The following is a 27,801-nucleotide window of genomic DNA, read 5'->3' as shown; positions in this document are numbered from 1 at the left end:
GATCACACCATCGTGGTTATCTGGGTCAGGAAGATCTTTTTTTATATAGTTCTTCTGTGTATTCTCGCCACCTCTTCTTAATATCTTCTGCTTCTGTTAGGTCCCTACTGTTTCTGTCCTTTATTGTGCCCATCTTTGCATGAAATGTTGTCTTGGTATCTCTAATTTTCTTGAAGAGATCTCTAGTCTTTCCTATTCTATTGTTTTCCTCTATTTCTTTGCACTGATCGCTGAGGAAGACTTTCCTCTCTCTCCTTGCTATTCTTTGGAACTCTGCATTCAGATGGGTATATCTTTCCTTTTCTCCTTTGCCTTTAGCCTCTCTTCTCCTCTATTTGTAAGGCCTCCTCAGCCAACCATTTTGCCTTTTTGCATTTCTTTTTCCTGGGGATGGACTTGGTCACTGCCTCCTGTACAATGTCATGAACTTCTCTTGTAATTTAATGTATCAAATGAATCTAGTTTATATCTCTCTTTAGAATGTTTCAGGGGCCTTTTGAAGCATCTTAAAGTTAGCCAGAGGTTAAAAAGACTTCATTAGAATTTGATTTAGAAAGTTTTGTCAAAGAATATCAAAAGCATTTAGAACACTCAGTCAGATAGAATCTTAAGTCACTCTGAATCCATAGTTATTCACTTAGCAAAAGTAGCAGTAAAAGATTTTGAAGGCAAATACAGAGCAGATCACTTAGGAAACTTGTACCATGCACAAGATTCTTTTCTTGTGGTCCATTTTCCACAAAACTTTCTCTAACCATCACTTAATTTTCCTGTCAATAAACAGTCACCCATTAAGTCAGACCTACTTCCTTTTCCCTTAATAAAATGTAATTCCATTCCTCACGCCTTCTTTACTGAAAACACACATCCTCTTTTCCTTAAGTACCCATGAAGTGACCTTTATGTTAGCATTCTATAGATTATGAACATAAATACTAATGATAATTCTAGAAGGATTTGCCTTCTTACAGTGAACATCTTAGGATGGCACCAAACATATTCATTAAGAATCCAAGATACCTTTAATTTCCCTGTATGAGGAAGCCAGTGATCAGTAAATAATGTATCAGTATGTTATTTTATTTGGGAATGACCTAGCTATTCAATAAACTTCTGTCAGTTAATATTGCACAACCTTAGCCATTCAGTTTACCAAAAACTAGAGACTAAAACATAATTGCTCTTAATAAAATTTATCTAGAAGCTGTTATCTCATTTACATTTTCTTTCCTTAAAAGTTTCTTCACATTGAGTTACTTTCCTTGGTGACAAATGTGTAACAAACATAATAAGATCTTATTTAGCATATATTAAACCTAGGCACAGTGAAAGTATTATAGTGTGTACGTTAGTCATTCACATCATGTCTGACTCTTTGCAGCCCCACATACTGCCCACCAGGTTCCTCTGTCCTTTGAATTCTCCAGGCAAGATACTGGCGTGGGTAGCCACTCCCTTCTCAAAGGGTCTTCCTGATCCAGGGATCAAACCTGTGTCTCCTACATTGCAGGCAGATTCTTTACCGTCTGAGCCACCTATGTAATAAATTTAATGTTGATAACTCAGGACATATCTATATTAATTAGATCAAAAGACTTAAAAACTAATACTGCTCCTGGGTGGCAGATCAGCCCCAGGGCGGTCAGTCACAGCAGAGACCAGGGAGCCCTCTGTTCCTGGGCGTTCTCCAATATCAGCTGCAGCCTCTCCCGAACCCATTCCCAGCCACTCCAGTAAGGCCTTTGCCTCAACCCGGGCTGCACATTGACCGATACTCAACAGTCAGTGAACATTTACATGCTCAACAAGGACTAGCACTGGAACAGCCAGGGCACCATGCATGTCATTTAGCTAAGTGGAGTGGCTGAAGGACATGTCCCTGCTACTTAAGGCGTGACAAAACATGGTCCACTGAAGGGAATGGCAAACCACTTCAGTATTCTTGCCTTGAGAACCCCATAAACAGTATGAAAAGGCAAAAAGATATGACGCTGAAAAATAAGCCCCCAGGTGAGTAGGTATCCATTATACTACTGGGGAAGAGCAGAGAAATAGCTACAGAAAGAATGAAGAGGTTGAGCCAAAGCAGAAACAACGACCAGTTGTGGTTGTGTCGAGTGGTGAAAGTAAAGTTTGATGCTGTAAAGAACAGTATTGCTTAAGAACCTGGACTGTTAGGTTCATGAATCAAGGTAAATTGGACGTGGTCAAACAGGAGATGGCAAGTGTGAACATTGACATTTTTAGGAATTGGTGAACTAAAATGGACAGGAATGGGTGAATTTAATTCAGATGACTGTTATATCTACTACCATGGGCAAGAATCCCTTAAAAGGAATAGAGTAGCCTTCATAGTCAACAAAAGAGTCCAAAATACAGTACTTGGGTGCAGTCTCAAAAATAACAGAATAGTTTCAGTTCATTTCTAAGGCAAATCTTTCAACATCATACTGAACCAAGTCTTTGTGCCAGCCACTAATGCTGAAGAAGATGAAGTTGAACAGTTCTATGATGACCTACAAGACCGTCTAGAACTAACACCAAAAAGAGATGTCCTTTTCATCATAGGGGACTGGAATGCAAAAGTAGGAAGTCAAGAGATACCAGAGTAAACAGGCAAGTTTGACCTTGGAATACAGAATGAAGCAGGGCAAAGGCTAAGTGAATTCTACCCAGAGAATGCACTGGTCATAGCAAACACCCTCTTCCAACAATACAAGAGATGACTCTACACATGGGCATCACCAGATAGTCAGTACCAAAATCAGATTGATTCTGTTCTTCGTAGCTGAAGATGGAGAAGCTCCATACAGCAAAAACAAAGACTGGGAGTTGACTGCTGCTCAGATCATGAACTCCTTATTGCAAAATTCATGCTCAAATTGAAGAAAGTAGGGGAAACCACTAGGCCATTCAGGTATAAACTGTTTCAAATCCCTTATGATTACACAGGGGAGTTGATGAATAGATTCAAGGGACTATATCTGGTAGACAGAGTGTCTGAAGAACTATGGATAGAGGTTTGTAACATTGTACAGGACATGGTGACCAAAACCATCCCCAAGGGAAAAAAAAATGCAAGAAGGCAAAGTGGTTGTCTGAGGAGGCCTTACAAATAGCTGAGAAGAGAAGCGAAAGGCAAAAGAGAAGGGGAAAGATATACTCAACTGAATACAGAGTTCCAGAGAATAGAAGGAGAGATAAGAAAGCCGCCTTGAGTGAACAATGCAAAGAATTAGAGGAAAACAGTAGAATGGAAAGACTGGAGATCTCTCTACAAAAATTGGAGATACCAAGGAAGTATTTCATGCAAAGATAAGCGTGGTAAAGGACAAAAACACCAAGGACAGAACAAAAGCAGAAGACATTAAGAAAAGGTAGCAAGAATACACAGAAGAACTATCTAAGAAGCTCTTAATGACCCTTGTAACCAAGATGGTGTGGTCACTCACCTAGAGCCAGACCTCCTGAAATATGAAGTCAAGTGGGCCTTAGGAAACATTACTACGAACAGAGCTAGTGGAGGTGATGGAATTCCAGCTGAGTTGTTTTAAATCCTAAAAGATGATGCTGTTAAAGTGCTGCACTCAATATGCCAGCATATTCAGACAACTCTGCACTGGCCACAGGACTGGAAAAAGTCATTTCATTCAAATCCCAAAGAAAGGCAATGCCAAAGAATGTTTAAATTACCATAGAGTTGTACTCAGTTCACATGCTAGCAAGGTTATGTCCAAAATCCTGCAAGCTCGGCTTCAGCAGTATGTGAACAGACAACTTCCAGAAGCACAAGCTAGATTTAGAAAAGGCAGAAGAACCAGAGATCAAATTGCCAACATCCATTGGATCATAGAAAAAGCAAGGGAATTCCAAAAAACATCTACCTCTGCTTCACTGACTACACTAAAGCCTTTGTGTGGATCACAACAAACTGTGGGATATTCTTATAGGAATATCAGACCACCTTACCTGCCTCCTGAGAAACCTGTATGCAGGACAAAAAGCAACAGTTAGAACTGGACATGGAACAACGGACTCATTCAGAATTGGGAAAGGGGTATGTCAGGCTGTATATTATCACCCTGCTTATTTAGCTTATATGCAGAATACATCATACAAAATATGGGCTGGATAACTCATAAGCTGGAATGAAGATTGTCAGCAGAAATATCAGCAACCTTGGATATGCAGATGATACCACTTTAATGGCAGAAAGTTGAGAGGAACTAAAGAGCCTCTTGAAGGTGAAAAAGAAGAGTGAAAAAGCTGGCTTAAAATTCAACTTTCAAAAAATGAAGATCATGGCATACAGTCCTGTCACTTCCTGGCAAATAGATGGGGGAAAGTGGAAACAGTGTCGGATTTCATTTTCTTGGACTCCAAAATCACTGTGGATGCTTACTGCAGTCATGAAATTAAAAGACACTTGTTCCTTGGAAGGAAAATTGTAACAAACCTAGACAACATATTAAAAAGCAGAGACATCACTTTACTGACAAAGTTCCGTCTAGTCAAACCTACAGTTTTTCCAGTAGTCATGTGTGAATGTGAGAGTTGGACTGTAAAGGCTAAGCATCAAGAATTGATGCTTTTAAACTGTGGTGTTTGAGAAGACTCTTGAGAATCCTTTGGACAGCAAGGAGATCAAACCATTCAGTCCTAAAGGAAATCAACTGTGAATATTCATTGGATGGACTGGTGCTGAAGCTCCAATCCTTTGGCCACCTTATGCAAGAGCCAACTCATTGGAAAAGACCCTGATGCTCGGAGAGATTGAGGGCAAGAGTAGAAGGGGGCATCAGAGGATTAGATGGTTGGATGGCATCGCTGACTCGATGGACATGAGTTTGCAAAATAGTGAAGGACAGGAAGTCTTGCATACTGCAGTCCATGGGGTTGCAAAAAGTTAGACACAACTTAGCAATGGAACAACTAATTTAATATTGAATATTTCCTAGTTCCCATGAACCAGAAATTCTTTTAGCTTACTTTCCTTGTATTTAGAATTTTTTCATCACTTTTATGCAGGCCAATTAAATTAGAGCTCACTTACAAATTAACCCCAGCAATAGTATCCAAAAACAGAGACACATAGTGATACATACATATATTCAGACAGATAAAAGAAATTTAGCTGTTTTCTAAACTTAGTCATGACTCAGATATCTCAATATAAAACTCACTGGTTTATAAGAAAGATTTCAGAAGGCTGCATTCCCTGTTTTGTTTTGTTTTGTTTTTTCCACTTCAGTTTCAGGAATAGAATAGATTAGTGTTCCTTGGGAGCTCTGGGATCCTGTGAGCTCTGGTCTCAAGGTACAGGGAATGAAAATCAGAGTCTCCTAATTTGGATTTGGACTTATTCTCTCAGGGGACACACACACACACACACACACACACACACACAGACACACACACACACACACACACACACACACACACACACACACACACACACACACACACGCCAACTTTGTCTGCTGGTTGTGGGTCAGTTACCCTTCCACTGGCATTGTGTATTTAATTGGCACAACTGACATAGATACCCCCTTATCTTTAATGGTTCTGAAAAGTTGGTCAGTCAGTGTAAGAAGTCTTTGTGTATAACTCAGACTAACCTAGATTGTCTTTTTTTAACTAGAATAGCCAAATTCTCATCTAAACCTTCCGAAAGGCAGGATTAAGCAAAGGATCATTTTGGTGGTTAAGAGAATGACTCAGGTGTCAAGCCAGAATATTGCTTAAAAAGTTTGTAACTGTTTTGTTTTGTTTTATCTTCCTTTGCTGGGGAAAGGGGAGCAGCAGGAGGCAGAAGAGTTGGAAGAGAAAAAAAGATACAGCATCTCACCGAGTAATTCAGATAAAACAGGATGTAATTCAGATAAAACAGGATACATCGAGGTAGAGACAGTGTCATTGACAGACTGCTAGTAGCCTTTTTTTATTCTGGTACCATTTCAAGAGAAGCTTCTAGATACCAATCAAAGTAAGCATTCCATTCAGTCTGTGTGATTCTTATAGCCAGCTTTTTCTAACTGTATGTAAAAATACCAGTTTTGGAATATCAAAAGAATCCCAGTTTGGTCATTAGAGGTTGGGGTCTCCTTTAGTATACTTTCCCCAATCAAATAGGTACTTGCAAGTATAAACTTTGTATTTATATAACCCTGGCTGAGGTTTTATATAGAGGCTGACTTCCTATTTGATGTCCCTTGTAAAAGCATCAGATCAGCCTCTTACCTCACCACCCAGCATAGACCACTCAGTCTTCTACAGCTGAGCAAATTCTGGTATCTTTGAACCAGCCCCTCTCCTGTCTTCCAGCTGGGTAGGTATTCCTTGGTATCTTTCAGCCAGCTCCTCCCCCAAAAAATATCCTTCAGCTGGGAGGGGGCATGAACCTTTTTTTACCATCAAATAAAACTCAGAATCACCAACCAATATAGGAGATCCAAGAACCAGCAGAGACTTACCAATCTGTTTGGACTCTGAAGAGGTGTACAGGTGCAAGGGGGCTGTGCTGGTACCAAGGCTCCAGTTCCTTCTAGATCTCAGGCAGAGGAGAGAAGCCCACTCTGGGTCCCCTCTGTCATGGTCACCGTAACTGTCACCTTAAAACTGAACTCGCAACACTCACGTCGTGGTTTTTTGTTTTCTTTTTTTTTTTTTTTTTTTATTTGGGGCAAAAATGAGGAATGCAGCTCAGGAGACAGTATCTCAGATAGTTGAGAAACTGTTCCATACAGGTAGAGGAAAAGGACAGTATAATATGATTTTGATGAAGGGAGAGTACACGCTATCTCAAGACTTGTCCTGCCAGTTTTTTTCCAAGCACAGAGTGCTTCATTTCTGCTCTCCACCCTGAACTCCAAGGGTTGTTGAAAGTCAGCAGCTGCAGCACATGATTTAATCCTTGTAAAGGTAGATGGTAAGCACCCATGGCACTTGTCATGGCTAACAATACAAATTGTAAAATATTTTGTTCTACTTCTGTGAAAAATGGATGGGTAAATTGATGAGGATTGCATTGAATCGGTAGATCACTATGGGAAATACAGTCAATTTAACAATATTTATTCTTAAAATCCAAGAACATGAGATGGCTCTCTACCTGTTTGTATCATCTTTGATTTCTTTCATCAGTATCTTACAGTTTTCTGCATACAAGTCTTTTGCCTCCTTAGGTTCATTCCTAGACATTTTATTCTTTTTGATACAGTGGTAAATGGGATTGTTTCCTAATTTCTCTTTCAGATCTTTCATTGTTAATGTATAGAAATGTAATTGATTTCTGTGTATTACTTTTGTATCCTGCAGCTACCAGATTCATTGATCTCTAGTAGTTTTCTGGTAGCATCTTTAGGATTTTGTTTGTATAGTATCATTTCATCTGTGAACAGGGACAGTTTTATTTCTTTTTTAATTCAGATTCCTTTTTATTTTTCTGCTCTCATTGCTGTGGCTAGGACTTCCAAAACTATGTTGAATAAAGGTGGAGTGGACATCCTTGTCTTCTTTCTGATCTTAGAGGAAATCCTTTTAGTTTTTAACCTTTGAGAATGATGTCTGCTCTGGGTTTGTCATTGTTGTTCAGTCACTTAGTCATGTCAGACTCTGCGTCCCCATGATCTGCAGCACACCAGGCTTCCCTGTCCTTCACCATCTCCTGGATCTTGCTCAAACTCATGTCCATCAAGTCAGTGATGCCATACAACCATCTCATCCTCTGAAGAAAGGAGTTTGACAGGGGTTTGTCATAAATGGCCTTTATTATGTTGAGGTAAGTTCCCTAGCTCCATGCCCACTTTCTGGAATGTTTCTTATCATAATGGATGTTGAATTTCATCAAAAATGTTTTCTGCATCTCTTAAGATGATGTTTATTTTTCAGTCTGTTAATATGATGTATCACATTGATTGATTTGCACATATTGAAGAATCTTTGCATCTCTGGAATAAATCTCTCTTGATCCTGGTGTATAATCCTTTTAATGCACTGTTGGATTCAGTTTGCTAGTATTTTGTTGAGGATTTTTGTGTCTATGTTCATCAGTGCTATTAGCCTGTAAAGTTTTTTGTGGTATCTTTGTCTGGTTTTGGTATCAAGGTGTTGACAGCTGTGTAGAATGAGCTTGAGATTATTATTTACTCTGCATTTTTGAGAAGTGTTTGAGAATAAGTGTTAACTATTCTCTAGGTGCTTGATAGAATTCTTCACCTGTGAAGTCATCTGGTCCTGAACTTTTGTTTGTTGGTAGATTTTTAATCATAATTTTCATTTCAGTACTTGTGATTGGTCTGTTTATATTTTTTATTTCTTTCTTGTTCAGTCTTGAACAGTTATACTTTTCTAAGAATTTGCCCATTTCTTCTAGGTTGTCCATTTTATTGGTGTATAGCTGCTTGTAGTAGCCTCTTATGATCCTTTGTATTTCTGTGATGTCCATTGTAACTTCTGCTTTTTATTTCTAATTGTATTGATTTGAGGCCTTTCCCTTTCTTGATGTGTCTGGCTAAAGGTTTTATCAGTTCAGTTTATTTTCTCAGAGGACCAGATTTTAGTTTCATTGATGTTTGCTGTTTTTTTCTTTGTCTCTGTTTCACTTTTTCTGCTCTGATGCTTATACTTTCTTTCCTTCTACTAACTTTGGCTTTTGTTTGTTCTTTCTCTGGTTGTTTTAAGTGTAAAGTTAGGTTGTTTATTTGAGAATTTTCTTGTTTCCTGAGGTAAGATTGTATTGCTATAAGCTTGCCTCTTAAAATTGCTTTTGTCATGTCACATAGGTTATGGATTGTCTTGTTTTCATAGCCATTTGTCTCTAGGTTTTGTTTTTCATTTCCTCTTTGATTTCTTCAGTGATCCTTGGTTATTTAGTGGCATGGTTTTTAGCCTCCATGTATTGGTAGTTGGTTTTTTTTCCTGTAGCTGATTCCCAATCTCATAGTGTTGTGATCTGGAAAGATGCTTGGTATGATTTCAGTTTTCTTAAATTTACCAGGGCTTTATTTGTGGCCCAGCATGTCATCTATCCTGGGGAATGTTTCATGTTTTCTTGAGAATAAAATGTATTCTGCTTCTTTCATATGGAATGTTCTGAACATATCAGTCAAGTCTGTGTGGTCTAATGTGTCATTTAAGGTTTGTGTTTCCTTACTAATTTTCTGCCTGATGATCTGTCCACTGGATGTTAGTGGGGTATTAATTCTCCCCACTATTAGTGTGTTACTGTTGATTTCCCCTTTGATGGCAGTTAGCATTTGCCTTATATATTGAGATGCTCCTATGTTGGGTGTGTATATATTTATAACTGTATCTTCTTGGGTTGAACCCTTGATCATTATGTCATGTCTTTCCTTGACTCTTGTAATTTTTGATAACCTTTTGCTAAAGGTATGAACAAGTAAAGCACTTATCTCATTAGGCAAGTTCACATTAATAAGAATGCCTAGAAAACAATTGATTCTTCACAGCAGGACCTACTGGCTGCTGTCTCCAGTTTATTATTTTTGTACTTTATGGAATGTGCCCGAGACTGGAAATGCATCTCTTACCAGTATCATTATGGAAAGTTATGGCAGAGTTTTATCAAACCCTCCTACATAAGTGAGAACATTATCAAACTGGGCAGCCAGTATGAAAGGCCAAATGTCCCAATTAAAAGAAGAATTACAGGAAATGAGTGAGAAGATATTATTGTTAGAGTATATTATAGGGGCTAATAGCAAAGGCTATCAAGGCAATAAAGAACAAGTACCTAGGCTCTTTTGGAGTCTTTTCATTCTCAAATTAACAAAGCTGAAGTTAGCATAGGAGCCAGACTACCTAGTGAGTATGGAGTCGTTCCCTTTGAATGTTTTACTGTAATGAAAGTATTGCAGTTGGTAATGAATCTCACTCACTATCCTAAGGAAAAGTCAGTTAGAAAAGAGAAGTAGGGGTGGAAGGTGGGAGGGAGGCTCAAGGAAAAGGGGACATACGTATACTATGGCTGATTCATGTTGATATATGGCAGAAAGAAACACAACATTATAAAGCAATTATCCTCCAGTTAAAAATAAATAAATTTTAAAAAGAAAGATAAGTGAGATGAATTGGTAGTAATTATTGAAGCTTGCTTAGAGGATATTAATCATGAAGATGAGAATGATGAATAGGAAGATGAGGATGGTCCTCTTGGAGAGAAACTGATATTTAATGAAAATGACATCACAGAAGGTTATTATTACACTGAGAGATATGGGCACACATTATGAACTCTTTTTTGAAGAAAACAGATCTTACAGTGTATAAACACGTGATAGATCCTCTTCCCACCCTTTTCACCCTCTCATGAAAGTAAAGAATCAGATGATTGACTAGATCTATGATTAATATTATTGTGCCACTTGCTAAAAAACTCAAGTATTGGCACAGTTTATGCAGAACTTCAGGGATGTATATATGCATCAGGACTAAAGAATTCATCTCACAGTGATGTATTTTGTAAAGAGGGACTAATCTAGAGTCTGTTCTAGCCTAAAATCTATAGCAGATGAGTCTGATTTTCACAATTACACCTTTTTGGTCTCATTGAATGAAGAGTTTAATCATAGATAAGGACTAAATGTAGGTATCCGAGCTTGAGAAACAGGGAAAGGTCTTCATTTTTTTGTGTGTGATGTTGATACATATTTATCAGCTGAATACCTTAACAGATGCCAGCTAAATGCTGAATCAAGTAAGAAGGGGTTTCACCCTGTGGTGTTGTCTTTACAACCCTGCCATCATTTGTGCCAGTCAGGATGTTCTGCCACTTGTGGAGCAGCAACTGGTTCATGAAGAGGGCTCTGGCTTTCGGCAAGCTCTTTGGCTTTGGATTGACTTTCAGTATCGATCCACCTAACTGTTGGTGGATTTGACATGGAAGTAGAAGGTGGGGGTGGATGACATGTTCATTTTCATTGAAAATACTTTCATGGGGACCTCACTGTGATGCAAACGCCCATTCCTGGTCTTTTGCACTCTGTCGTGAGAAACACTATGCTGATAAGTTAACCTTTGAGCACCACCACATATGCATCCAGTCCAAAGCCATGAAGGAGGCTTCGCTCTCACATCTGGGAATGCTGGTCTTGGGAGGAGAGAGAGAACCATCTTCATAAGCAGGCATATAGGACAAAAAGTGAAACTGTTGGTTAACATAATCACTGGAACATTAGTTTGAACCAGGAACCAAATGTATTTATTTAGCCTTAATTATAATTTCAGATGCAGTACCTCTATCAGGCCTTATTTTACTTTAGCAGTTTAACTTGGTACATTCAATGGAGGAAAAGTCAAGTGTCGTGATGCAGAGCCTCTGCTTTGTAAGACAACTGCACTATGGAACCATTGACAGATCAAAATCTGACATTTGTTCCAAAAGTAGTTTTGAATTAGTGTCTATTCGACTTCATGTTCTGATGTGAACCCTGGTTGTGTTGTAATGGTGGGTCAGGAGCAGCCTGGTCTTGCAGAGAAGACTGGAGTGTTACAGATGATTTTGTGGGCAAGGGTTCTTCACCTGCCCACCACTGAGTCAGCCTGCTTGGTTTTTAATTGAAGATCTTTCATCAGTAGCTTTAGGGATCCTTTCTCACTGAAGCAGAGGATAATTAAATGATATATCTGAAATCCTCAACCAGTCATGTTGCTTAGCTCCCTAAATGTCTGGTTTTAAACAGATGAGTATGAGTTGAAAATACTTAGGTTATAATTTATGACTTGACTAAAAATATAACGTGGTACTGCTTTATTATCGTGTTCAGGATTAGGAGTCAGAGTTGCTATAAACTGTTTTGAACAAACAGAAGTAGACATAGAAACATCTTTAACAGAGCAGTTAATTATATTAAAGTGCAGGACACTGGGAACATCTGGGATGTCTGCGAACATCAGTTAACCTGAGCCAGGGTGCTCTCAGGGGCCTCCTCGTAGCATAGTGTTATGTGGTTTTGCTTTGTATTGTCTCAGCATGGATCCATATGTATTTTTTACCCTTTTTTTCTAATATGTTAATTTTGCTCCATCTGTGTTTGCCTTATTACAATAGTTTGAGTTTAGAGGGAGTTTTACTGAAGGGAGAACACAGTTTAATGAGGTATACCATAAGGTTACCATGATGGAGAAGAGAGGAAGAGGAGAAGTTTATCCAAATGGAAATCTGAATTACAGAATATGTTAAAGGAGTGTATTACTTACAGATACAATGATGCTTTAATTGAGGTGTAAATTATGGTAATGAGACAAGGTGAATAAGAAATCATATTCAGGATTGTATTACGTTGTTTATCACATTAGGGATCTTTTACAAAAACATAGGGTAAATTGCTAGATCTAGAAACTAGAGATAGGGTGAAAGGCATATAGAGGGGCTGTTTACCCAAAATCATGCAGATAATGTAGTAGTGGAACCAGTCTAGTCAGTGCAATTTCAGAGTCTGTAATTGTTTAAAAAAAAAAAAATTAGTCAAAACCTAATTAAACTCATTTTCTTTGAAAGTAATAAGCCCTGATTCTCTTCACATTCTGTTTCAAACACTGAGTAACAGTTTCAAAGACATATAGCTATGTCCCTATTCTCCATGAAATTATGAGGGACACCAGATGGTCTTTAACTTACCCTACTCTAACCTATAAAAGAAGAGTTTCTATAGTCATTATTTTATTATTTCATCATTCAGGTCTTACAACCCTTAGGCCAAAGGGGTGTATATATAATTAATATTGAGTATCTAAGGTTGGAGAACTTATTTAGGATTTTGTTCAGTTAAATTGGCTTATACTAAAGTATTGTAACTCTCTGCAATATGGCAGACAAATGATATGCCCAAACATTATTGATAGATTCCATATATATATATGCTATACAAGGATATACAAGTAACATAAATTGGTCAACTTCTTTTGCTAAGTTTGAAAAAAATCTATACTTTGGTATACAAAACACACTTCTAAAGAGATAATATAAAAGGTTTTACTGTCTTTTAAGAGTATCCCTTTAATTGTCGTTTCCTTGCATTTAAAGAAAGAAACAACTCTGGGCATATCTGTGAGCCTCTGGGGACCTAATTTGCACCGTTTATGAAACTGAATTAGATTTGGTGATCACAAATTAAATACCCCTAGTACTGTAATGCTCCCTTTACCCTTATGTACATGTAGAGTAGGGTACCAGATGTAATCTGGTTTTGAAAAGAAAAGGGTAAACTTTTAAGATATTAAAATAACACAGTTTTGGAAATGACTTTGTCAAATAAAATTTCATTAAGGACTTTAACAGAGAATGAAAGACAGCCAGGCTAACATGATGTCTCCACTCTAAGCAGTTTTTCAGGTTCATTTATTCAAACATAAGTCTAAAAATATTAAAAGTTGGGTTGCAGTCTGAAAAAAAGAAAAGGGCTTCCCCAGCAGTTATGGCTGACCTGTCTTACTCCAAACCTAGACAGCATGATGTTTTGGGGGGGTGTTTTTTTTTCCTTATAACATCTGTCAAGACATGATTTAACAGGTTCAGTTTGAAGAACTCAAACTTCCAGAGCAATCTGTATTATAGCAATTGAAAAGGAAAAAATTGAGTTGCACTACATTTTTAAAACAGGACTGTGGTCAAAAGTATGTAGAAATTTGCATAAACTCCACTGTAAATGACTAAAATCTCTGAATCTCAGTTAATCGTGGCTTCACACTTCACACAATAAGTGCTTCTCTAGTTTTGCTCATCTTATTTTCAAAGAAATAATTGCTAGTGTTTTCCAAGGTAGTCAAGAAACAAAGGGAAACCCAAGACTTAATGACTAAACAAAAATTCCAAGAGACCTACCCAAAGTGGCATTGTTTTAGCCATTCTTCATCCTGTAACATTTACTTACAAAGATACAAGTGGAGAGTTTTCCATCTTCTGCCTCAAGATTCTTTGGGGTATCAGTTGTCTTTAGTGTCAATTGAAGGTATACCTTTAAGCTGGGGGGACTTTTGAGTAAATAACTCTGTGTAAGTTCCTAAATGGTTTATTTGGTGTCTCTTGGAACTATATCTGAAGAGGATTAAAAACCCAGGTAAAGTGGTAGTACCAGCTCTGGTATGGCTTCCAGCCTCCTAAAAATACATAACTAACCATTTGCTGACACTTGACATTCCCCAAGTCACCTGTTCTTCTGTGATAGTACACGTTCCTGATCCTGATGAGGTTTTCAGGCTAAAAAAAAATTACTTTAATTCCATCATGTTTTGCTATTTAATAGAAATAAAATCAGATAAATGATGATCACTGTGATGACATAAAAATACTTCCACAAAAATTTTCATATTATTACCTCCATTTTTCAGACAAACTTTGATTTAGAGCATTTAGAAATAACTTTTTCATCATTACACAACTGAATGAGAATTTAAGCCTAGAGAGGAATCTGTTCATTAAACTAAAGCAAATGAAAACATAAAATGAATTAATACCTGAATCTGAGGGAGTCAGTAGTTGTATGGCAATGCCTATATATTAGGATACAAAACTTCACTTGAATGGGGTTTGTTTTTAGGGAGATAGTTTTTTTGTTTTTGTTTTTAATATATAGTACAGATGCCATTGTCTGTTGCTGAGGTTAATGATTTCATTCAATTCAGGTACCTGCAGTGATACTTAAGTAGTACAAGAAGAGAGGTTAGAACAAAAGTGTGAAGAAAAGAGTATTATGGAGAAAAGGAAGATGATTAAGTGAAGGAGCAAGAGTAATTTTAGAAGGTATGGCAGCTTCTGATAAAGTATGTGTATACAGTTTCTCACCAGGTACTAAAGGTTAGTTTCCTTCTTGGCTTGGAAGTTCCTCTAGAAGGGATTTATGGCAGCGTCATTCTCAGAATGCTTTCCCTTTAATCTGATAAAGGGAATCTCAGAAAAGGCTTCTTTCTACATCTTGTTGTATCTTAGATGTCTGTGGTTTAAGGTCATCTTTATGTCACTCTGGTAGGTTGTGCATCCTTTCATTTGGGACTACCCATAGCTTATTAAATCTCTAACAAGAAATGCTGTTCATCTCCTGTCTCCGAACTCAGAGGACATGGGGCCCAGACCTCTGCAAATGAAGCATCAGCTTTCTGGTGCCTTTGGAGAGAGGGCACAATGAAGCTTAGGTAGGAAATGCTAGAAAACTGCAAAGTGGATTTGACTGTTGCTATGGGAAGGACCTGCCACTGCCAGAATGAAGCAACATGCTGAAGCGATACAAGAACCACAGGCACATGGAAAAGGCACAGGAAGCAGACAGGAGGAGCTTTCTTCCTCCCCCAGCCCTGCAGTCTGTTGGTAGAGGCTTAAGAGAGTCAGTTGGCAAAACAAACTGGTCAGTGAAGTCCCAGCTCTAGCATCACTAGGCAGAGGATGGAGGGTGAATGTGAAACTGAGAGACAGTAATAGCATCAACTTCTTGGAAACGATACGTGCTCATACCTCTGCTCCACCCCCAGACCTGATAATCAAACTCCAGGGATACTGCTCAACAATTGATGTGTTAACAACCAAACTAGAACACTGTGCATCCAGATTCTTCATTGGCTGATTTTCAGTCTTGCCAATGACTGGTTCTTTAAGAATAGATTCTGAGAAGCAGTATTTTCTTAAACATGATTCCCCTTATGCCTCTAGGCAGTTGGGAATTGGCAAAAGTTAGAAACAAAATCACATTACTATTAATATAAGACTTTGGTTTCTTTGTGGATTAAATAGAAGTGATACTCCTACTTAGGGTTTTTATTTTTTTGTTGTTATAACCAGATTTATCTAATGGAGCAATAAAATGTGAAAACTGAGTATTGTTATATAGCTCAATGTTGTAATAAAAAATATAAAGTGAGATGCTAAGTTATATTAATTATAATGCAATTATTTTGGTTTTAGGTAAAATATAAGCATGATAGCTGTTGTTGCTGTTGTTGTTCAGTAGCTAAGTCGTGTCTGACTCTTTGCAACTCCATGAACTGCAGCATGCCAGGTGTTCATGTCCTTCACTGTCTCCCTGAGTTTGCTCAAATTATGTCCACTGAGTTAGTAACCATCTCATCATCCTCTATTGCTCCCTTCTCTTGCCCTCAATCTTTCCCAGCATCAGGGTCGTTTCCGGTGAGTTGGCTCTTCACATCAGGTGGCTAAAAGATTCAGCATCAGTCCTTCCAAAGAATGTTCACAGTTGATTTCCTTTAGGACTGAGTAGTTTGATCTCAACTGTCCAAGGGACTCTCAAGTCTTCTCCAACACCACAGTTTGAAAGCATCAATTCTTCAGTGCTCAACCTTCTTTATGGTACAATTCTCACATCCATACATGACTACTGGAAAAACTATAGCTTTGACTATCTGGACCTTTGTTGGCAAGGTGATGTCTTTACTTTTTAATACACTGTTTAGGTTTGTTATAACTATATTTCCCAAGGAGCAAGCATCTTTTAATTTTATGGCTGCAGTCACCATCCACATTGATTATGGAGCCCAAGTAAATGAAATCTGATACTGGTTCCCCGTTTTCCCCACCTATTTGCCATGAAATGACAGGACCAGATGCCATGGTCTTCATTTTTTGAGTGTTGAGTTTTAAGCCAGCTTTTTCACTCTCCTCTTTCACCTTCATCAAGAGGCTCTTTAGTTCCTCTTCACTTTCTGCCATTAAAGTGGTATCATCTGCATATCTGAGGTTGATGATAACTGTGCTTTATGCTTAGTCGCTCAGTCGTGTCCAACTTTTTGAGACTCGGTGGACTGTAGCCTGTCAGGTCCTGTGTCCATGGAGATTCTCTAGGCAAGAATGCTGGAATGGGTTGCCATGCCCTCCTTTAGGGGATCTTCCCAACCCAGGGATCAAACCCAGGTCTCACATTGCAGGCGGATTCTTTACTGTCTGACTCACTAGGGAAGCCCTGATGATAGCTATTAGCCATAAATAATTAATCGGCATATTTTCAAACATCTGAGCCAGTTTTTCTTTAAGTGATTCACTCCTCCCAGTCATTAGTGTCAAGTATGTCTCAGAGAGGAAAGTTTAACCTTCACTGTGAGCAAATGTACACTCAGACTCAAAGCTAAATTGATACTTTAAACATGTCCTTTCTCCTTTCCTACCCATCCAGTTCTTCTACTCCTGCCCCATCACTGTCAAGACCTAAGAGTGACTTGACATTGTAAACCTGGTGCTCAAGAGCTGAATTAATGGTAGGGACCTTTTCATTCTTTCACTAAACTTAATTACAGAGTTCATGAGTTTTAAGCACTAGGTAAACATCGGTGAACAAAGCAAGGTTTCTACATCTGGAGCTTATATTCAAATAGGTAAGATACAAATGGCTTCCCTGGTGGCTCAGTGGTCAAGACTCCGCCTGCCAAGCCAGGAGATGCATGTTCCATCCCCGTGTCGGGAAGATCCCCTGGAAAAGGAAATGGCAACCCACTCCAGTATTCTTGCCTGAGAAATCCCATGGACAGAGGAGCCTAGCAGGCGACAGTCCATGGGGTTGCATAAGAGTCGGACATGACTTAGCAACTAAATGAGATACAAATAATGAATAAAATATATATAAAAAGTGGTGGTAAATGTTATTAAGAAAAATACAGTAGTACAAGGAGAAAGAGAATGATTGGCCTGCTGTATTGTGCATAAATTTCTCTGTGCCCAAAACCTACCAGTCAGTGAATTTTCTAAGTACAGTGGCTTTGAACTCTGAAAAGTAAGAGTAGTAACATTAAAGATTAGAACAATGAAAATAAAAGTTAATGAGGTCTCTGTATCTGACCAAGTTGGAGTAAGGGAGGAATGAGAAGGTCACATAGTACAGAGAACCAAAAGGAGTAGACTAGCAAGTCTGAACCCTTGTTCTAGGTTCTTGAGATTAGTTTCTGACTTGAAAGAAATTGATGGGTATTTGGGGGGAGGGGGGCAGTGTTTACACAAATTCCTAGTTCAGCAGCCACACCCAGGGAAGATCTTGAAGCTAGTCATTTGGTTAGGAAAACAGAAGACGTCCATGAGACTGGGAAAATAGAAAAAGGATCAGAAAATGAATCGCTCCTCTTTATCCATTCTAGAAACAGTAAACTTGGGAGTTTTTCTTCAGGACAGTTTTAAAAGAAGCAGTGCAATTAAACTTGAAATAGCCTTAACAGAGGCTTAGCAATTCAATGATAGATGGGACCACTGTACATCATCCACACTGTCTTCTGTTTGCCACTCCTGCATGCGTGTACACACACACGAACATCAGATTTATAATAGGCAAATATATAGGAAAAATTTATCATCACAGTCACCATTATAATATGATGGAATTATTCTAAATATAGTTTAAAATCCCACATTTTTATGACTTAGAAGGATAATTTCCTTTTTATAGTATGTAAAAGTCAGATATGCTTCAGGAATTAGATGACCTCAGTAGCTCAAAGTAGGGAGGGGTCATATACATGAATGCTGGGTAAGACCCAGAAGGCAAAGAGGCACAAAAATGTCTGAGCAGAATATTTATTTTAAGAGGGAGTGGAAAGTTTCTTTTTTAAGATTAGCAGGGAAAGGGTCATGGAATTTTATACTTGATGCAGAGAGATGTTTTGTCTTTTATTGGATAGAGAACAAAGATGAAAACAGATAATAAACTAAAAAATATTCAAAGCCCAACCTTACTCCTTCCTCAGTAGTTTTTCCTCTGTGGAACAATATACTGAAACTCTTAGTAAATCACTAGCAAAATAATAAATCCCATGCCAATCAGAAGATTCTAGATAGGGAACTCATAGGCAAGAGGTAGATAGACATTTGACACCAAACTAGGTGTTAGTTCAAAGTCACAACCCCTGGAAGAGTGTCAGACTAAGACACAGATTCTAGTTGGTTTTATATAGAATGTTCCAATCAGAACTGAAGCAAAAGATCAAAAAGTATATGAAAAAGTGAATAGTGGTAAAAGGTTAGTATGAATATACCAAATCAACTTTTAAAATTTCTTAAGAGATGATTAGAATCAGGTCACCTGGATTTTAACCATGAGTTTACTATGCACTGGCTGTGTCACTCCAGGTAAACTATTAAATCTTTTGTCCTCAGTTTCATCAGTTCTAAAGTGGGAACAATAAGCAATAAGGATTTACTGCATAGCACAGGGAACAGTATTCAATATCTTGTAATAATCTATAATTGGAAAAGAATCTGAAAAAATATGTATATAACTCACTTACTTTGCTGTACATTATATACTTTGCTATAACACAGTATTGTAAATCAGCTATAACTTCAATTTAAAGAAAAAAAAATGGGAACAATAATAGTTTCTCATGGGGTTACTTAAAATGTGTACAGTTCTTAAAACATAGCATAGTGTCTGGAACATAGTGGACATTCAATATGTTATCTAGTATTTATTATTATTACTTAAATAGCTAAACCCAGATAGTGGGTGTATTTTTTAATGTTTAAAAAAAAAAAAAAAGGTCAAAGGCAGACTTATCCCCTCAATGACTGATTTTATCTACAGCATTAACCAGGTTTTTCAAATCACGAAACTTAGACCTCTCAGCCTACCACTTGGAAATAACTGTAAGCTCAACTATTTCCAAGAACTTATCATCAGGTCCAGGTAAAGATTTTTTCAAAATTTATTTCTGTTGTTCTGGGGAAGCATTTGTTTGCCTCATAACATTTCTTTTTTAGAAGTAGAATTTTTTTTTCCCATTTAGTTTTATTAGTTGGAGGCTAATTACTTTACAATATTGTAGTGGTTTTTGTCATACATTGACATGAATCAGCCATGGATTTACATGTATTCCCCATCCCGATCCCCCTTCCCACCTCCCTCTCCACCTGATTCCTCTGGGTCTTCCCAGTGCACCAGGTCCGAGCACTTGTCTCATGCATCCAGCCTGGGCTGGTGATCTGTTTCACCCTAGATAATATACATATTTCAATGCTGTTCTCTCGAAACATCCCACCCTCGCCTTCTCCCACAGAAGTAGAATTTATAGTGGTGAAGTTTAATATCCTAGAGACCAAAAAAAAAAAAAAAAAAGTCCGCATAGTTTCTATAGAAGTGTAGCTTGTGGAACAATTTCAAAATGGAACCCCAAAGACAGTGCATTAATGCTGAGATATACTTGGAGGTATTGCTACATTAAAAAAAAACATAATGTGCTTTATAAATTAATCTCAAGTCTGAGCCAGACACAGAAGGGTGGAAAGCCAGAATTCTGTACCCACATAATCAACAGTCTGTGGAAACTCTGGGAACCATGCCACTAGTCTCCAACCTAGCATAGTTGGGAAATGACACATTCTCTAAGGAGCTCTTGTCCAGGAAATGCGTGGGCCACAAAGCACAGCAGTGAGGTCCATAAGCTTGTTTTATGAATGAAGAGTGTGAGGTGTACTGGCCCCAAGCTCAGCACCTTTATGCATGTTGTAATTTCTAATTCTTCAGTTTTTATCATGGTGATGGATTGGTATAACAGAATTCTAACAGGAAAAAATAATCATGTCAGCCATAAGAATATTGTTCCATACTACTGCAGAATTATTTAAATCAAGTTTTCATATTTATCTCCAGTCCTAGATCAGATCTTCCCACCTGCCCCTCCCCACCAAAAAAGGAAATGGTATATACAAAAAGCCAGAAACTTAAATCAATTTTATTCACACTTCCCATGAAAGGCAATTACATTTTTACATAAAATCATTAACACAGAGAACAAGAAAAGTCTTAAGATTAATATAACTGATTAGACACACAATATAGAAAGTAACTGAAAATTAAAAATAGCATACTTAAATGATTACATTTATATCATATTTTCTACTAATTTATAGCAGCATCAGTAAGATTCATATATTCTTTAATAAACTAGCAGCAAAAATTTTTAACTATACAAATTCAGTAGATGTTCCCCCCACTTTTTCACTCATACAGAATTTATCACATTAACATAAAAAAAACCACTTCTATTTCCTAAAGAAAAAGATGGGAAAGATTTCACAAGTCAGCAGTTTCCCGAGGAAAGAAGGGAGGAATGAGGAAGGAAGCTGAAAAAAATTGGTGGCAGTTACCAAAAAATAAATTCTCAACCATCTTGATCAATTATGAGTAGCTTCTGTGGCATCTCTATGTATGTGTATGTTAGTGTTAACATAAAAGCTGTGTTAACTTTGCTTTCTGATTTAATACTGCAGCTGAAAAATATGTGGAAGTTCCCAGGAGGCCTGTCAGAGCCTGGAGAAGATATCGGTGGGTATCTTATATATTTATAATTGACGTGAAAATGCTGAATAAATTTATGTGTTTACTTTCTTGATCTAGAGCTGAGAATGAGATTTTAAGCTTTCTAATTGGTTTAGACTGTCAGAAAGTTTCAATGAAGTTATTCAGTGCTGATATAATATTAACAGCAAAACTTCTTAACATTACAGTTTATTCCATTAGTATAAGTAATACCATTCAGAGCATAACACTGGTTTTCTGGCTTAGGACTGCTTCTAGATTAATTTGAAAATGAGAAGCTTTGGATATACAGTTAAGGTTAGCATTAAGGGATATTTTGAATTTGACTAAAAGTGTTGGAGGGTTTCCCTGGTGGGTCAGACAGTTAAGAATCAGCCTGCAATGTGGGAGACCTGGGTTTGATCCCTTGGTTGGGTAGATGCCCCGAAGGAGGGCATGGCAACCAACTCCAGTATTCTTTCCTGGAGAATCCCCATGGACAGAGGAGCCTGGTGGGCTACAGTCCATGGAGTCACAAGAGTCGGACACAACTGAGTGACTAAGCATAGCAAAATTGTTGGAATTGAACTATTAGAAAAATTCTTGACCATTTTATCACAAGGTTGAGGAGAAACTTTGAAATGAAATGTGAAATATTTATAAAGGCAATTACTGAACAGTGGGGGTATAATTCTTCTGTTTATGGAAATTTTATCTATTTATTTTGAATAGTCAGAAAACCAACAGATGGTAACATGTCTCATGTGAGAAAGTCTGAAATGAGAGATAATTTTCTAGAACAATTTACTGAGCTCAGTATTTAAGATAGGGAAGTTTGAAATAAGCTAAGAATTCTTTATGTCACTGATTTTACAGGAAATTGAGGAGAGTAGAAACTGAGTTTTCCTGTCTCTTCCTTAAACCACTGTGTCAGGCACAGTCCCTATCATAATAAATCAATAGATAACTCATTTCATACTTAACTATGTTTCTATGACTTTTTCCTCAGTGTGTATATGTCCCCTATTCTCTTTAGCCATCATTTATATGAAGGCAGTGTCCTAAATTATTTTTAAATGTATATATATACACATGAAATTTTTTTTAATGTTTCACAGATGAAAATGCCCAATTCGTAGTATACAGCCAACTCCTAACATCCTATAAGTAAATTCACTACATTCAAATATATCATAGCAGATTTTGGTTTTTAGGTACTTACTGACCTTTAGCTTAGACTTCCCTAGGTCTTCTGTTGAAATAAAAGGATTTTGTAGTAGTGCCAGTGCTGAAAGAAAAAGCCATTTATTCTAGAACTCCTGATTATCTCACACTATCCTTATGTGATATGAGATCATGTGAACTAGTTAAGTGTCTGTTTTACATCCTTATCTAATCCATACTGGGCAAACAGCAGTCTATAGGAAGTTTATATAACTTCCTCTTCTGAACCTTGCCTTCTCAAATGAGTAACTTTTTTCATTTGAGTTTTCATCGATATTCTGAATTTCAGATATATTTTTAAATGTTAAATAAACACATTTACATACCAGGTAAATATACTTTAGGTTTGAGTGTACTCCAGAACATTTCAAGTCCATATAACTAGAAATTCACTACTTTTTTAAAGTATTTGTGGTTATCACAACAACCCACCTAGTCAGAGATTGTTTTTAATGCCTCCAGCCATATGGAATTAAGAAAAAAGCAGCAACTGGCATTTACCATATTGCCTAGGAGTAGGAAAAACTGAAGCATTGCCTCAGAAGTGATAAAACTCTGAAAGCAGCTAGAAATGTAAGTGACATAGAGATCTGAAAGACCATGTCTATGTAGAATACATTTCTGTTTTGTAACAGTACAGTAATAGACTACTCTTAATGATAAAGCCAGATCAACCAGGAATTATTTGTTTTCTTTAAACTCTGTTTTTAAGAAAGTATGTAATAGGACTGCCACCATCATAAATGTGCAAATGTTCATACTGGCTCTTAAGCAGTAAACACTAGTTAAAATAAGAAGCTCATTTCTTTGGAATCCTTCATTCTTTGATAAGTATTAGATGAATGAAGCAGAGTACAAAGGTAGCTACAGATAAGGTTAAAAACAGAAGCTGCCTTCCTGGGGGGGGGGGGGGGGATATTAGCACTGACAGGAGGATAACCCCCTGTGTAGCCAAAGGTCTGTAAAGCAATGGGGTCTGCTCAGAGCTCAGCAGTGTACCAGAGTGAGGGGGAAACACCAGGAAAATCCACATTCTGCAGTTTTTCCTATTATTTTATTTCAACCTAATCCTGTTATTAAATATTATGAAATAGAAGTAACAAATATAAACTCCATTTTATTATTGTCCTTTAACTAAATAAAACACTATGATGTTTTTAAACATTTCTTTCAACCAGCAAAAATTTTAAAAAAAACCCTCTTGGTTTTTCCTATATTCTTCAAATCTATAAAACTGCTATTCAGTTTAGTTACAGTACATTTAAAATAATAAAGATACAAGAGAATAAAGCACTTTATCTAAATTAAAATTTTTAAATTCATCATAAAATCCTTTGGAGAAGAGATTTCAGTCTTAATATAGAAGGGGTTGGTTCCTCTAGATCGAAAAATACTTATTTGCCCATTCAATTTTTAGTCTAGTCAATGACATCATGATTGAAATTAAATGGATCAAACTACCCAGGCAATGCTGATTTTGAATCAGCTGCTGTGGTGACAGCTAGCCTGGCAGATTGACTCACCAGCCCCATCCTGTGCTTCCATAACATATAAGCAGGCTAGACACAGGAACTAAATGTTAAACTCTTAACTAGTGTTACTAAGAGCTAAACAAGACCCCTATGGTCATTTCAAAATGTTTAAAGAACTTTTAAAACATTTAAACAATTTTTAAGTCAAATCAGCAAATGACATATAAAATTTAAGACTAGTTCCACAATCTTTAACAAACTTGATACAAATTTTTTAATACAACAAAAAATTATTTTTCTTAAGCCAAGTTTTTCTTTTCTTAACATATATATAATTTCTAACCATGTTTGATCTTTGGCAAAGCTCAAAGGAAGTTCACATAGAATTCAAATATGGCAGACAGATGTCATATTTTACACACTACTCTTCCTGTGCTTATTTCCAGAGCTGTGATTAGAAAAAACATTGAAACATTTCTTGTTTACTTGCTCTTCCTTGCCTATTCCTCACTAGTAAGACTACTGAGAAGCCAAATACAGTTTACAACCTGACAAACAAGAAAATGAAAGCATTAAAGGATATTTGAACAAAAATCTATATTTGTGGCAATTGTGAAACTTCCCAGAAAATAGACAAGGAAGGCAGCTTTTTTAAGGGCTTTTCATAAACACTTTGGGAGACAATGACAGCATCACAGAATTACAGAAATCCCAGATAGGAGGTTCATCTGGATATTTAGAAAGAGCAGCCACAAAAATAAGTTAATGGCAATAAAAATCCTGTCCTAGAAATTTGCATATTATTAAAAAATCAACCTTATAAAATGTGAAAACCCTGGTAATATTATAAAATTCTGTAAATTTCATGTTTTTTTTTTAAATTTCTGATGACGGTAGCATCTTGGTGTTAGAAAAATGAATCCCAAGTTCTTTGAAACAGAAAGAAACAAAGAAAATGCGAGAAATTACCATGGTGGGATTCCACTGACAGAATAACTAGAAGAGCATAACAAAATGGTTATAAAGAAATCTGGTCTTTTTTTTTTTTTTTTTTTTTTTTTTTTTTTTATCACTTTACAACATTAAGAAATCTGGTCTAAGACTTCAGAGACCTTACGGTCTCAGGAGAGACCAGGGATGATTTGAATCATTTCCTAGTTCTATATATTAGGCAGCTCTACAGACTTTTGTAAAGAAGAATGGATCACTTTTTCTTACTTCAAATTTTTATCAGTTTAGGCAGTTTTAATGGATAATCAGGAACAAGATAATAATGAAAAAATATACAGGAATATTAACTACAGCTTTGCAACCTATGTTTTCACTTTTTGGGAATAAAACAGGAAGAGTTTAAAAATATGTGACTCCCAAAATACATATATGTAGATGGGTAAGCTTGCAAGTAGAAGCCAAAGAAATATTCAGTATTTCAAAAGCTTCTTAGCTATACAGTGGTAAGAAAATACTTTGTTATTTCAGGATGTCCAGAGGGTTCTTAGGGTGAAGTTTTACCTTTTGAACCTTTACATAATAATGCTTCCTTATCTGAAAATCTTTGATTAAATTTTTCAAAGTATAATCCTTATTGATTTGTACATTTTCTTTTATGTAGGAGATACAGCAGTTCGAGAAGTTTTTGAAGAGACTGGTATAAAATCAGAATTCAGATCCCTCCTGAGTATTCGGCAACAGCACACCCATCCGGGAGCTTTTGGGAAGTCAGATATGTATATTATCTGCCGCTTAAAGCCATATTCATTCACCGTAAATTTATGCCAGCATGAATGTTTAAAGTGTGAGTGGATGGATCTCAGTGATCTAGTCAAGACTAAAAATACAACTCCCATCACAAGCAGAGTTGCAAGACTGCTGCTATATGGGTACAGAGAAGGGTTTGACAAAATTGATCTGACCATGGAAGAACTGCCAGCAGTTTACACAGGCTTGTTCTATAAACTCTATCACAAGAAACTGCCAGACAATTACAAAACTATGACAGGAATGGATTAAATTCATATTTACATGTTTTTAAAATGTTTAAGTTTGTACATGTAGATTAATGTGTGCCATATTATAGGAAGTAGTGGACATTTGGGTTAATAACTAAATATAACTTTAATTTTCTAATGTCTATAATTTCCATGAAGAAAACGTGTTTGTACACATTTTGAAAGCCTCTTTTCAAATGAAGCAACTGTATGAGAGACTGTAGCTTTAAGTAAGTTTCACTGGATAAAAGGAAATGCTATATAAAAAGTGGAAGTATATACATTTTCCAAGAATTTTTGCTGTTATTGTGTTTTTTCTTTTGTAAAAACTACAGCAATGGTTAAATATTTTACTATTAGATAAAAGGTTATCTGAACAGTTACCCAAACTGAGCAGATCACTGTACACATTTTTTTTTCATTAACAAATTTCTGAAATATACCTCTTCACGTAAAATGAGATCAGATGCTGCCATTAAGATCAGCTCTTAGCAGACATTGGAAGAAAAAGTATAGCTTTCTGCCCAGGTCCTGTTTTGGGTCCAAGTTTATACTGCCCAGTTCGTTTCAGTGCCACATACCAACTGGAGTATTTCCTCGACCGGTAAGTATTGTAGTTATTAGACTCCAATCGTTCAAAAAAGAAACACTCGTCTGTAACACATTTCTGCAAAATAAAGGAAAAATTAGTAGTAGTTGTGATACTTTCATATTAAATATTTAAAGAAATAGTACGCAGTGCTTTGGGTTCAGCAGGACAGTCAAACTAGCAAGACTCAACAGGCCAAAATCTGACAGAGATTTCTTATTCTGCAGAAAGCTTCAGGACAGAAGCACAGCATGTCAGCAGGACAACCTGAAGCACATCTCTTTGGGGGAGCAGTCCAAGGACCATCCTGGAGCCTCACGATAGACAGGTCAGGTATTGGGCAGCAAAAGCACCCAGGCAGTCTAAGAACCACACTGGCACAGAACTAAAACATCCCACAAACACAGATTTTCAGTGGTCTCCACAAAGGATAAATCCAAGAACAGGAAGCACGCTACACTTAGGGAAATGCAAAGCAATGGCTTTCACTTAGGTATTTATGGTCCATCCATCTCTAGTAGTATAATCCAGGGGTAACCTTCCCATAAAGAAGAAGGGTTTTAGTAATACTTCACTTAAAGAAACAGAATTTATTCCTTAAATTATGTTTTTTTTCTAGTGACTGACACTGATTCTAAGGCATAAAGAGAATAGTTTATGTACAGAAAATTGCCAATGTATATAATGCCAAAAAATTGTACTGGAACATTGTCATACAGTTAGCATTCTCAAGGGCTTCCCTGGTAGCTCAGCTGGTAAAGAATCCACCTGCAATGCAGGAGACCCCGGTTGAATTCCTGGGTCAGGAAGGTCCCCTGGAGAAGGGAATGGCTACCCACTTAAGTATTCCTGGGCTTCCCTGGTGGCTCAGTCAGTAAAGAATCTGCCTGCAATATGGGAGTCCTAGGTTCGATCCCTGGGTTGGGAAGATCCCCTGGAGGAGGGCATGGCAATCCACTCCAGTATCCTTGCCTGAAGAACTTCCATGGACAGAGGAGCCCGGTGGGCTGCAGAATGTGGGGTCTCAAAGAGTCGGACACGACTGAGCAACTAAGCACAGCACAGCATTCTCAAAACACTAACAGATAAAGAGGAATAAGTAGTCTCGACAGTCTCCTGTGGGAAGGGAAACCACTCTGCCATTTTACTTCAACAGTTTATTAGAGGGGGTGGAGAATAGCTAGATTTACAAATAGTGAGACCTGGAAATAGTATTCCAAGTTAGAGAGTCCAGTAGGCTGTTGCAGGTACATGTTCAGGTAAATGTTCAAAAATCAACTTCATAGGGC

General features: G+C 37.2%; 2 protein-coding genes and 1 pseudogene across 4 annotated transcripts in view; 2 read left to right on the top strand and 1 right to left on the bottom strand.

Annotated features, from left to right (window-relative positions):
* The window catches only part of NUDT6 (nudix hydrolase 6), a 67,555-nt gene extending 41,338 nt beyond the window's left edge, over nucleotides 1-26,217 (top strand). The window contains exons 1-3 of one of the 3 annotated variants that reach the window (XM_065905068.1): nucleotides 7,766-7,780; nucleotides 21,212-21,266; nucleotides 25,548-26,217. In XM_065905068.1, the coding sequence (XP_065761140.1) occupies nucleotides 21,221-21,266; nucleotides 25,548-25,945 (444 nt within the window). In that variant the 5' untranslated portion in view covers nucleotides 7,766-7,780; nucleotides 21,212-21,220 and the 3' untranslated portion in view covers nucleotides 25,946-26,217. Of the gene's footprint in view, nucleotides 1-7,765; nucleotides 7,781-19,612; nucleotides 19,629-21,211; nucleotides 21,267-25,547 lie in introns of those variants that run through there. The other 2 variants (XM_065905067.1, XM_065905066.1) reach the window with 2 other exon arrangements.
* LOC136146083 (chondroitin sulfate N-acetylgalactosaminyltransferase 2-like) lies at nucleotides 9,442-11,178 on the top strand (annotated as a pseudogene).
* A 187-nt stretch (nucleotides 26,218-26,404) lies between the features above and the next one.
* Nucleotides 26,405-27,801, bottom strand: part of FGF2 (fibroblast growth factor 2) — a 51,847-nt gene continuing 50,450 nt past the window's right edge. Inside the window, exon 3 of the mRNA XM_065905069.1 lies at nucleotides 26,405-26,590. Coding sequence (XP_065761141.1) covers nucleotides 26,405-26,590 — 186 coding nt within the window. The remainder of the gene's footprint in view (nucleotides 26,591-27,801) is intronic.

Source organism: Muntiacus reevesi, chromosome 13 (assembly GCF_963930625.1).
Source record: "Muntiacus reevesi chromosome 13, mMunRee1.1, whole genome shotgun sequence".
NCBI lineage: Eukaryota > Metazoa > Chordata > Mammalia > Artiodactyla > Cervidae > Muntiacus > Muntiacus reevesi.
This window is presented reverse-complemented; position numbering and strand designations above follow the sequence as displayed.